Genomic DNA, 11,887 nt, shown 5'->3' with positions numbered 1-11,887 from the left:
GATGATTTGATGACAAGCGGAAGCCTGTTGAAGAAGAGAATAAAAGATTGCGGAAATAAGAAGAGTTGTGTGATCTTTATATACCTACTGTAGGTAGTTGAAAGTTGCTGAGTTGAAAGTAACTTTTGTGTGTGTGGGTTTATGTTTGGGTCAGGACTGAACTGAGTGGCAGAATTCGGTCAGTGAGTCAGATCCTCCCTCTGTACCTTAGGTTGGGTTCTGAGGGAGATGGGAACCTTCCAGTTCTTACAGTGGCCCGTCCTGTTAAATGTAGGCTTGGATGGTAGTACTGGTTGCATGCGGCTGAAGCTTGGAGCTTTGGATGCCTGGGGGCTGAGCTAGCCAGGGAAGTCTATCCACATCGAACTGGGTACAATTTGGAAATCGCCGAATAATATGAGGCCATCAGACTTTATACATGAGAGTTAGATGTGACTGGTCAAAAAAATGTAAGAATTGTCGGTTTTACGGCTCTACTTCTTATCATATGTTGGTCCTCATATGTTGGTCCAACATAATGTTGTCTTTAATACCCCTGTAACTGACGTCTACAACCCATGTCCTAGGAGTTCAACAGGGGTCTTTTGCGGGGGGCAAGGGTGCTAAAACTGGCCGTTTGACTCACCCGGGACCGTTAGTTTAGAGGCACCCAAGGGTGTCTTAGTGCGGAGCTTATGGGGATAGAGCAGGAACGACATGTCTTTTCACGTGAGACCGTTGTAACTTTGTTTCTTCTATTCCGACTTCATCTCTTGAAGTGTTTACCCCTTTATCTTCTTCTCTACGTCTCCAAGGCCTGAATGTTTGTTCTACGATCGAATCGTTGAGTGAAGAGGCAATTGCTGGTCAGTCTCATCCCAAAGACTCCTTTCTTTGATGATCAACTCCCCAATTGTTCGGTGTCCTCTTTGTCAACTGCGGCTCCAAGACCTTCCCCCCCCCCCCTGTTCCTTTGTACTTATGTGCCTTTTCCTGTATCTCAACGCGTCTCGGGTCTCGGTGGGTTGTTAGTTTGCAGTCTCTTCTTTCGTGATCTCTTCGTACGTCGTGTCTTCTCCATTGAGCCAGTGCTTTGGATGCTACTTGTTCGTCTTCTCCTGTAACATGATCAAGTCTGGTCAGTTGTAGCCTATATGTGCAGTTGTAAGGGCAATATATCTATGGATCAAGGAGTCTTGATGCCTTGTAGATCCGATCGTAGTCAAGACAAGTGGTCTGACTGATGTGAAAGCGACCGCAAGTGCAAGAATAAGGGGTAGAGGCAGAGTGAGTCTCTTAGGATGTGATCCTGTGTGCATATACATATATATATATATATATGTGTGTGTGTGTGTTACTCTCTACCGCAATATGGAATTCGAGCGTCGTATCTTCGAGTTGATGCCTGCTAGTCTATCAGTATACTCCGCAGAATGTCAAGGTCATGCCGCAATCGTGCTTCTTACGCTTCTCCCATCGATATGCCTCTCCCAGGTCGCTGCGTTGTTGATGTGATGCCCTTCGTCTTTGACAGGTGTCTCGTATGCCCGTGGACAAGCCACCGCCGCCTTTATGATCGAGGAAGATGGGGATGACCCTCGCAGATGACCGATGCACATCGTCTGTTTGCTTTACGAGTTCGGGGTCGAAGTGTGGAAAACACCATGAGTTCATGGTGATGGTACTGCACAAAGATACAAGGTTAGCACGCCTCAAGATGCACTGCTCCCTCAGTGAAGGAGCTAATACCTAAGACCATCGTGGGCATATTCATCCCTCGACATTAGAGTTCCGTGACGGTGTGTTGGTGGATGAAATTTCGACGTAAGGGACGAAATACAGTATGGATGAACAAAAACAACAAGATGGCGATATCTCGATGACTTCTGGGAGACTAGTGGGGGCCCGAGTAGTTTCATCAGTGGAGGGGCGGGACAGAATGGGTTGTAGGCCACCGGCAACACCAAGCAGCAACACCACTTGGGTTGGAGAGGAGCAAGTGAAAGTTGGCATGAGCTATCTTTTTAATAATATCTACCTCCGAAAATATTGGGATTACAAATATATTATCTACGTTCAAAATATATATCGAGTGTCAGGGCGATGTGCTGCAATGAACAACATATGAGCATGAACATGGACATTAGCCTTGCTGCTTTCTTGCAGATCTGAGAACAAGATGGATGTTCGGCACCAAGGTGATGCATGTCTCGATAGCTTCTAGTGCTTTCGTCCCACTGCACTGCCGCTCCTCCAACTTCTCCTGAGCCCCTCCTCTGCTCGGACTACTTCCTCTGCAGTGCCTCAAGAACTTGACATCCTGCAATGCCCTATCCCTTGCCCACAAGAAGTTGAAATTCCTTTCCCCGGAGCAAATACTAAATGCCCTACTCCTGAGCATCACTGGCAGCGTGACTGGCCGTTACCTGGTCACCGGATCGTCTGCCGTTTGTTGATTCTGCTCTCCTATAGGCTAGGGCTTGACGCGTCGTAGGCTGCGTTTTCTGCCCTCCTCGCGTATATCTCGCTCTTCTCTTTTCTCCCCCTCCCCAACAACATCTCTTCTCCCACATCTCTCCCGACTCATCTCTACAAACCTTTCTTCTTTGGCACATCACAAAGTCTGCCTTTAAATATCTTCACTTTGACGGTGTTAAAGCAAGAGTAACTATTCACTTACCTATCCATTCTGACTCTGATCTCTTCTTCATTATCCCCATACCCAAACACCCCTTTTCTTCTGTTTACATCTTCCCCTATCTTCTAAATCTGCTCCTTTCACTCTCCGATACCATTCATCGCCATAACCATGGCTCTCCCAACTATGAATGGCGATCAAGGTCCTACCTCTGAGCAAGGTAGTTGGGACCTCTTGTCCTCCCGCTCCGACGAGCTATCTTCCGGCTCCTATGACTTCAACGGAGTTGGCACCGCTTTTGGTGACCTAGACTCCCGTCCCTCTGACATGAGTCTCGCGCTGTCGGCCAACAGCGACGAAGTCAGCTTGAGATTTGAAGAGCAAGACTACCTGATCAAGTCCAAGCTTGCCAGTGTCGAGACTCAACTCGACTACATGAGCGACACCGCCAACTTCCCCAACCTATCAGCGGAAGAAATAATGAGCCAACGCGAGGCTCGGGAACAGGCTCGTGCCGATCTAGTGAGACTGAAGGAGGAGAACCGTTTGAACCGTATCCGCTATGATGAACTGCGAGTAAGTCATCCCCAGTCAATCCATGTTGTCATCTCATATTAACCCTCTAACCTCCTAGGATGAGATCATCGGCTCAACTGATGGAAACCTCACTCCTACCCAGGTTCTGGCCAAGATGGAGGAGCTTGGCCGAGTTGAGGTTGACCTTCTTGAGAGTAACATGGCGTTGCGAGAGATGAACCAAGCCCAAGGTGACTCCTCATCTAGAAGCGATGTAAGTATTCCCTGTCCTTTATGAAACTAGATGATTAATGTTTGAACTCAGGGAGATGATGAGGCCTCGTCTGATGATGAGTCGGATGAATCCATCATCCACCAAACCACGTCGGAGTTCGACAGCGAGGGTCCTGGGGAATAGGATCCCCCCAACTCCCTTGCTGACGATTCCTCGGTTGTTGTCTCCCAGTTTGCCCGCTCAGATGGTAACTCCGCTGCCGATGGCGGCAACAATGATGCATCCCCTACCAACCAAGGCCTTGCATCTGATGATCAGGACGCCCCCACCAGCAACCAGAATGAGACCGTCTCTATTCGTTCTGATGATGAGATTTACATGATCAACATCAATTCGGTTTTCGATCCTGACAGTCCCGCTGATTCTCGTCGTGTGCTCCTCGAAAAGATCCCACAGGGCACTACTCTCACCCAGATTGCCAACGCGGTCTGCGGTATTGGCGGTCTAGTCCGCATCTCCTTGATGCACAACCTTGTAAACAGCGGCACGGCCTTTAAGGTGGCTTGTGTCGAGTTCCGCGACTCCGCAGCTGCCAGGAAGTATGTTGCCAACGTCAAGGCCAACGGACTTGAGCTTGTTGACGGCACCGGACGCTTCTTCGAGATTGAAGTCAAGCTTATTAACTCCACATCCTCCTACGATTCCCGCCATGGGCACCCGCTTGAATATGGTGTCGGCTATCACACCGAGCACTCGGGTCGATGTATCACTCTCGAGAACTTTCCTACATCTGCCATTTGGCATCTCCTTACTCGATTCGGAACCAAGTACATTATCCGTGCTTCCTTTTCCCCAAATGATAACCAAATGAACGGCAAGCTGTCTATCGAGTTTGCCAGTGTCTTCGAGGCTGGTCGTCTCTGTTACATGATTCTCAACCATGTCTTCCTACCCTACCATGGACCTGCTTCTAAGATGGGGTTTGGCCCGACTCCTTCTGACCGCGATGTTGTGGAACTGACCAACTCCGTCTCTAACACGATCGCTCATGTCCCCCCTAAGCATCTATCTGATGCATGGAACGTGCAGCCGTTCAACCTGTTCACCCCGTCATTGAACTTTGCGTATGGCACTCCCATCCCTCGACGTGCGGTTACCAGCCGCACCTCGTCGATGAACGTGGAGGTGGTTTCTCGCACCCCATCGATGAATATCGAGGTACCTCACACCCCGTCGACGAATGCTGAGGCGTCAAGTCGCCCGTCAATTAACGTGGAGACGTTGCACCGTCCGTCTTGCTACCCAGGAAACTATGCCGTTGTTCCGCATATCCTCGTCCGCGATGACAAGAACTCTCCTGACCTCCGAGATATCCAGATGACCAACATCACTTTCAACTTCGTTGACGGCAACACTAAATACATCATCGTTAAGGGCAAGATATTTTCTCGTCAAGTCAACGGCGATATCTACACGAAGCTCGATGACACGGAGCTCATGAAACTCAAGCAGGACAATGTCCTTAAGACCAACTGGGCTCCATTCTGGAGACACTATTGCGAGGCAAATGAAATGCCCTACCTGCCCAAGTACGCCGAGTATGGCCGTGTCGCTAGTGTCCGCCGCAACATCAACAAGAAGTTCGGGTTCGCGTCGTCCTGGAACCCGGAGAGACTCACCGCGATCCCCAATCAGATCAAAGCATATCTGAACCCCAAGTCTCGCAAGGTAGTCTCGACAGCCGAGGCCGAGCAAAAGTAGAGATACACAACAAAGAACCGCGATCCTGCGCGAGACAACTGATCAACTTAGGATCAGTGGTATTCCTCTGAACACTCCAATATCAGTTCAGTCATACCAACACTGAACATATGCATTAATATTCTGCCGAACATGTTAACAACAAGGGCGAGAGGAGGTTGCGATCATTTCCGGAATGTTTTTAGGCAGGTATGGGACATTTACTCAAGGGCATTGCTATAAGGGGATTTGTATGACATCTTTTTGGAGCCCTGGGGATCAATCAAGCAAGGAATCAATCACGGAATCAACGGTAGTTTATGGTACTTTTAGGTAGTTCAATGTAAATAAGTCATTTGACACAAAATGGGTATCTCTAATGCTATGTATGTCCGCCGTGACCGTTCTGCTTTTGAAAAGTAATTACGCCTTCGCCCTTGATGATAACAATCCATGCCCGAAAGCCATCTCCAACTCCATAGCCAACCTTGACCTGTTGTTTTTCTTCACCTGAAATCATCTGCTCCCCATCCATTCGCATCCAACTTCTTAGCCCTCTTCTTTGCAGGTGGTTCCTCCACGACGAAAAGCTCATCATCTTCATCATCGTCCTTACGTGGATCTGCAGCGACGGGCATTCCGAGTTCATCTTCCTCTCCGCCTGCGAAAGCCTCGCTGACGCTCTTGAAATGCTTCGCAGGAATGCCCCATGACAACGTAGTTTGTTTCATAGACTTCTTCTTTGGTGCGTACGACGGTGTAACGGAGGGTTGTTTAGAAACTGGCTTTGTAACCGGCTTGTCTGGGCGTTTTCTCTTCCCATTGCGGAGATACGCTTTGATGAGATCTTTGGGGAGGTTGGATTCTGGCTCCCAGGAGGGGTTCTGGTCAGGCGGCCAGTCGCCTTCCCACCGGACCAAGAAGTAGCGTACTAGACCCTTACCTTCAACATCGTATAGTTCCATATCTTCAAGCCGTTTGACTTCCCAGCCTGGTTCATCTGCCTCTTCTGCTTCTTGGCTGGGGTCTTCTTGAGGAACTGTCTCTGGAGACTTGGAGGTGTTACTTTTGGGCTTTGACTTAGACTTTGGAGGCTTCTTCTGAACTGAGAGAGCTTCTTCGATGAGACGTGCTGTTTGGGTCTCTGACTCTGGATCTGGTGTCTCAACCCCTGAGTTAGAGTACGTGAGTGACTCTTGGGGAGTCCAGTCTGAGGCTGACCCTGTGCCTTGAACTCCACTCAATAGTCCCTTAGAAGGTTGTGCTTTCTTCGAAGAACGGCCAAGCTTCTTTTTGCCTTCAGACTTTGAGCGTATCCTCGTGATCTGAGGCGTGCTTTGCCGACTTGAGGTCCCTGTTGATGGGAATGATTCGAAATGTTTGTCTTTGGTGTGACTTTTCTTTGGGACTTGGGGCTTAACTGCTGAACTATGCACCAGATCCGTCTTAGAGCCACTGAAAGCACTTTCTGAGTCCTCAACGGTCCCTCTATGCTCCTTCAATGCCTGATCATCCGTCTCAGCTGAATCACCAGTCATTTCCCACTGCAACTGTCTCGCCGGACCCTCCTCATCCGACAAGCCCTCAAAGTCCTTCAATCTGTTCTTCGTAGGGGTCTGGATCGTCATGGCCCCCTTCATTGGAACAGCCTCATCGTCTTCTACCACCGCAACGACAGCCGTTTCTATCGTACTGTGCTTGGGTGGTCTACCACGCCTCTTTGGCTGGGTGACCTGTCCAGCTTCTGTCTTCTTTTTCTCCGTTGTTTCTTCTTCCAACTGTTCCTCCGTATTCTTGAATTCCCATTCTTCCAATTTCCTCGGAGATACGTATTCCAGAATATCCATTGCAGGAACCAACATCTGCGCCGCTGGTAGGTCCGTCCATGACACAATATATGTCATCCGTCTCGGTAGAGGGAGTCCATCTGCCGCAAGACCCGGCGAGGGAAGGATAATTCGCTCCAATATGTACGCGGTCGAGTCTTGGGGTGGTAGCAAGCTAATAGGCTGCAGTGGAGGACCACTGCCAGGGACATAATCTCTTGGTTTAGACCGAAGACGTACTTCTATCCGAGATCTCTTGTGTTCTTTCGGTTTTCGTTTTTCCGACTCGTCTGGCTGGAGCTGCTGTTGGAGGGACTCCATCGCTCGTGCGCCAACGCGAGTCCCGCGACCCGCGACGCCAGTTCTAACAGAATTCTAATGGACGGGTCGCCAATTCGATTGGGTGAGTAGAAATCATAGGTAACGAAAGGGCCTGAGGCAGATCAAGTAGAAGACATTTTCGATTGTGTCGTCGGCGTGTTCATAAGAATAAATCTGTTTTATGAGCTGTTCTAAAACGCGGCTTGTGTTGTAAAAGGCTGGCATCAGGCCTAAGAAAGAGCTGCTACTCGATGACTAAGCTAGAATCACTGTCAACAAAGCCTAACACAGCATGGAAAGGCCTATAGGCTATATAATAAATAAAGAAATAAAGGGAACCTAGAACTTCTTTTATTGAATTATTATTTTAAATAAAAGCTTTTCAAATATTTATTGAATTACTAGTTAATACACTTGGTCTTATACCTATTTATAAAATTAAATAAAGAGAATATAATTAATCTTAGCTCTACTAAGTCTATATAGCCCTTATTAGGGGGGTCGGGGTTATCCAGTTCCTAATGGAGCCTTAATGGCGGCAGCGCTTAGCCGCGCCTAACCAAGCGCCAAACTTTTTCCATCCACCATGAGATCACGAACACAGCTCTGCCCGAGCTTCAGCATCCCCACGTCACGCCTAATAACCGACGGCACAACGACATCCTTCAATCTCCACTCCAAACCTCTAATTGACTTTTTCTTTCCCAAACCTCAATTGGCCAAACCATCAATTCACCATGGCTTCTCCGCTCAAGACCTCCGTCTTGCGAATGCCGCTAACAGGTCTCGTGCGCTCATCACAAAAAGCTTCATTCTCAACTCTGCGTCCAGCATCATGTCTCTCAGCATCGCCGTTCCGACCTCAATGCTTCACCCCCGTCGTCGCAAAGACCTTCTCCCGCACCTACGCCGATAAGCCGCAGTCCACCGAACTCCCCCCGCTCGACTGGAACAGCTTCTTCAAGCTGCGAGTTTCGCGCCGACGATACCAGCTCTTGTTCTCCATCACCAATGGACTCTTCGCCGGCGCTGCGGGCGCCGTTTTTCTCTCGACGGGTCTGGCGGAACCGATCATCTCGCAAATCCCTCTCGACCCGTTTATGACGCTGGGACTTATGACGCTCGCGTTCTCGGGTCTTGGGTGGTTGAGCGGCCCTAGTGTTGGAAACCAGGTCTTTTACCTCTTGAATCGTCAGTGGAAGAAGCAGATGACGCAGAAGGAGGCTCAGTTCTTTGAGCGCATCAAGAAGCATCGGGTTGACCCCACCAACTCGAGCGCCAGCAACCCTGGTAAGTTTTTTATCTCGCTAGCTTCAAGTGCCGATCAAGTAAGTTACTAACTACGAAACAGTTCCTGATTTCTACGGCGAAAAGATTTCTAGTGTTTCTGGATATCGCCAATGGCTAAAAGACCAAAAGGCATTCAACAAAAAGAAGACTGCCAACTTTGTGTAAACGAAAAGAAAGAAAAGAAAAAATATCTCACATGAGTCTCTGTTGACTTGAGCAAAATGTTATTTGTAATGGCGCAGCTGATGGACAGGAATGCCCTGTCCTTGGTGTGCTCGGGTTAACACGGGCATTGTATGTTGTATGTATGTATCATAAAATCTCTCATCCAATACGACTATCCCCATTTCCTCTTTTAGCCAACATCTCTTGCGTCAGTCTATATAAAAGGTACAGATGGATCAACAGTGTCTTTCCATGACTTGATACCGCCCAGAATATCGCCGATAAATCGCTGTCCGTCGTTCCCTAATCCTAGATCCTTGAGTTTCTGCGCGGCAATCTGCGAATCGTTGCCGACTCGGCAAACAACGTATATGGGGGTTGAATGGGGCAAATCGCTTGGCCATCCCTCGGGTGTTGCTTCTCCACGAGCGCTCATGAAGCGACTGATAGGGATGTTGACTGAACCTGAAATATTGCAGAGATCGAAATGTTCCTTCTCTCGGACATCCACGAGCAGCATATCCTTGTTCTCTGACTTGGAGAGCTCATCATACTCCTTCGCTGTGACTCGCTCGTCGGGCTGGAGTAACTGAACAGGCTGCTTGACACCGCAGAACTGAACATAGTCCATTGAGTTCTTCAGCTCATCCAATGTCAGTCTGTTCTCGTTACCACAAACCAGACAAGTCTTTCTTCTACCCCTCATCCTCACGGATCGGAAAGGGGTATCAGACATGCCACTGAAAAGTAACAGCATTGGTGTTTTGGCCTCTCCATGAATCTCAAGGTCACCTCTTGAAATCAACTTGATGGCCTCCAAAGCTTGCAGGACGCCCATTGTACCAACAATAGGGCCAATGATTCCACCCTCGCCACATCCAACCACGCTATCTGGTGGTGGGGGAGTTGGGAATACGCAGCGATAACAGGGGCCTTTTCCAGGAGGATTATTTAGAACGATTAGTTGGCCTGAAGTTTGAAATGCAGATGCTGAAACAAGGGGCTTTGAGAGAAGAACGCAGATGTCTGAAATGAGATAGCGAGATGTAGGGTGATCAGTACAATCAAGGACTAAATCATACCCTGATACAATATCCTCAGCGTTCTGCGGTGTGAGATGTGTGTTGTGCGCGTTATAAGTTATCGTCGGATTCAGACTTCGCATATTAGTCAAAGAACTCTTAACGATGAATGGGATCTCTCACTCTTTGAGATATGTGATCGCACTCTGAACCTTGCTCATACCAACACGACCTGTCGAATGCGCAACTTGACGGTGTAAATTCGAAACCTCAACTTCATCACCATCGACAAGACCGATCGTCCCAATGCCCGAACCAGCGAGGTATGTTGCAGCAGGACATCCCAGACCTCCCGCTCCAACAAGCAGAACCTTGGCCTTTCTCAAGCGTAGTTGACCTATTCTTCACTTAACACCTTTCTCTTGAGCATTCAAAAGTCAACTAACCTTGAAGCCCAAAGTTTGGAACAATCATCTGTCTACTGTACCTCTCATACTCGTGGTTATCCAGTGGCCATTTCCACGATTCTTGAGATTCACGTGCTTGTGACTCTGCGGCCGCGAGTTGGGAGCGTAAATCTGCGAGCTCGGCCTCTCGCTTTGCGATTTCTCTTCGAATATTATCAACTTCTTCCATTGTTATTGCATGAGAGTGAGTGAGATGAGAGAAGAAGTGTGGAAGCTAAAAAGTCACGAGAGGATCAGCTTAGAACGGAGATATTGAGTTGAACCCCACTATGAGTTAAGAGCATGGCCAGTACTAGCATTTTCTATTGATAAGTCATTGTAGACAGTCATTCAACAAGATCGTCATATAGAGGCCTCAAATCTGGTTTCTAGTCATATTTTTAATGGCTTTTTCACTGACTACAAGTCGTTGTACCGAGCTGGCCTCAACCTCAGCCATTGACTGCCCCTCCACGCTTTATCTCGGTGTGCCCCACCACCTCGGTGAGCTACCCTCACCGAAAATGTTTCTCCAGTATCTTCACCTACACCTTCAATTCCACACCCAAATCCTCCATCTCCAACACCCCAACCACAACCCAAAATGGCACATCCCCTTTTCCCTAATACTCTTAAAAACAACCAACTAACAAATCCCAGGCTCCTCAACCCCCAGGTCTCAAAAAACCCTCCGCGCGCACCCTCCGTCACCAGCGAGTAACAGGCCAAATCCACCCCCAAGCGCCCCAAAAAGTCTTCCGCGACGACGCCGCAGTAACCGACTCCTTCCTCTCCAGCAAGCGCGACAAGCGACTCATCAAGCACTCCTCCTTCGTATCCCGCATCCAATCAGCACGTATCTCAAAATCCACAAAGCGGCGACGACCATCGAAGAAACTAGCAGCCAACTTGGAGAGTTTAGCTGATGCGCTGCCAGAGCTAGAGGAGGGTGCGGAGGTTGAGCAGGGAAAGGTTAGGCATAAAAGCTTGAAAAGTAAGAAGGGTGCATTGAAGAGAAAGGAGAGGGTTGTTAAGGGCGAGATGGAGAGGTTTGGGGTTAGTATGGCGAGGTTGACGCAGCAGGATGGTGCGGCTGTGCAGAAGGTTGAGACGGAGGAAAAGACTGCGCCGGCGCCAACTGCGAATCGGTGGGCGGCGCTGAGGGGCTATATCTCTTCGACAATGGAGCAGAATCCAGCTTTTGCTGAGAAGAACTAGGGGGGTCGACGTGGAGAGGATCCAAGATACCAAAGATGGAGATCAAGTCGATAAGTGACGTTGCAAAAGGGGGGCAGATGTATCTTTATAGAAATCTGTTCAGGCGTATGGAGTTGGAATCATATACTTTGATCACAGGCCTAGGACAGGCAAGAAAACTTGCATTCTTGATCCTAAATGACAAAAAGACTTACTTGAATTGACATGAGCTTCGGGGACTTTTTGATGAGTTTATCGTGGTATTCTTCATAAACTCCAAGTCTTCATGCTCCCTTGGGAAGGCCTACACTATACTTCACAACAGATGCAACACTCAGGTTTATAACGGTACAATTATTCTTCATAAGCTGCGCTAATGCATGCACACATGCCTTTTTTCATATCCTACCAAACGCCTTCATCGCTAACTCGCATACTTTGATATCTGGGAGTATCATTAAAACAACAAACGCGTGTATGGGCATCTTTCTCTGTTACATGATAACCACATC

General features: G+C 48.5%; 6 protein-coding genes; 3 read left to right on the top strand and 3 right to left on the bottom strand.

Annotated features, from left to right (window-relative positions):
- Nucleotides 1–1,340: 1,340 nt before the first annotated feature.
- Nucleotides 1,341–1,653, bottom strand: FFUJ_05098 (uncharacterized protein; the record flags this gene model as incomplete). XM_023571537.1 has 2 exons in its annotated part: nt 1,341–1,384; nt 1,446–1,653. 2 exons carry the CDS (start codon nt 1,651–1,653, stop codon nt 1,341–1,343), a joined length of 252 nt encoding a protein of 83 aa, XP_023425826.1.
- Nucleotides 1,654–2,788: 1,135 nt separating this feature from the next.
- Nucleotides 2,789–5,129, top strand: FFUJ_05099 (uncharacterized protein; the record flags this gene model as incomplete). XM_023571536.1 has 3 exons in its annotated part: nt 2,789–3,193; nt 3,252–3,407; nt 3,600–5,129. 3 exons carry the CDS (start codon nt 2,789–2,791, stop codon nt 5,127–5,129), a joined length of 2,091 nt encoding a protein of 696 aa, XP_023425825.1.
- Nucleotides 5,130–5,614: 485 nt separating this feature from the next.
- Nucleotides 5,615–7,255, bottom strand: FFUJ_05100 (uncharacterized protein; the record flags this gene model as incomplete). The annotated part of the gene is made up of 1 exon (XM_023571535.1): nt 5,615–7,255. One exon carries the CDS (start codon nt 7,253–7,255, stop codon nt 5,615–5,617), a length of 1,641 nt encoding a protein of 546 aa, XP_023425824.1.
- A 737-nt stretch (nt 7,256–7,992) lies between these two features.
- Nucleotides 7,993–8,710, top strand: FFUJ_05101 (probable Presequence translocated-associated motor subunit PAM17, mitochondrial; the record flags this gene model as incomplete). XM_023571534.1 has 2 exons in its annotated part: nt 7,993–8,545; nt 8,607–8,710. 2 exons carry the CDS (start codon nt 7,993–7,995, stop codon nt 8,708–8,710), a joined length of 657 nt encoding a protein of 218 aa, XP_023425823.1.
- Nucleotides 8,711–8,924: 214 nt separating this feature from the next.
- On the bottom strand, nt 8,925–10,368 carry FFUJ_05102 (related to molybdenum cofactor biosynthetic protein; the record flags this gene model as incomplete). XM_023571533.1 has 3 exons in its annotated part: nt 8,925–9,867; nt 9,916–10,129; nt 10,179–10,368. 3 exons carry the CDS (start codon nt 10,366–10,368, stop codon nt 8,925–8,927), a joined length of 1,347 nt encoding a protein of 448 aa, XP_023425822.1.
- Nucleotides 10,369–10,782: 414 nt separating this feature from the next.
- On the top strand, nt 10,783–11,396 carry FFUJ_05103 (uncharacterized protein; the record flags this gene model as incomplete). XM_023571532.1 has 2 exons in its annotated part: nt 10,783–10,785; nt 10,839–11,396. The coding sequence occupies 2 exons, from the start codon at nt 10,783–10,785 to the stop codon at nt 11,394–11,396; spliced, it is 561 nt and encodes a 186-aa protein (XP_023427244.1).
- Nucleotides 11,397–11,887: the final 491 nt, after the last annotated feature.

The sequence above is a fragment of the Fusarium fujikuroi genome, chromosome FFUJ_chr02 (assembly GCF_900079805.1).
Source record: "Fusarium fujikuroi IMI 58289 draft genome, chromosome FFUJ_chr02".
In the NCBI taxonomy this organism is placed as follows: Eukaryota; Fungi; Ascomycota; class Sordariomycetes; order Hypocreales; family Nectriaceae; genus Fusarium; species Fusarium fujikuroi.
The sequence above is the reverse complement of the archived record's forward strand: the minus strand, read 5'-3'. Positions and strand labels throughout refer to the sequence as shown.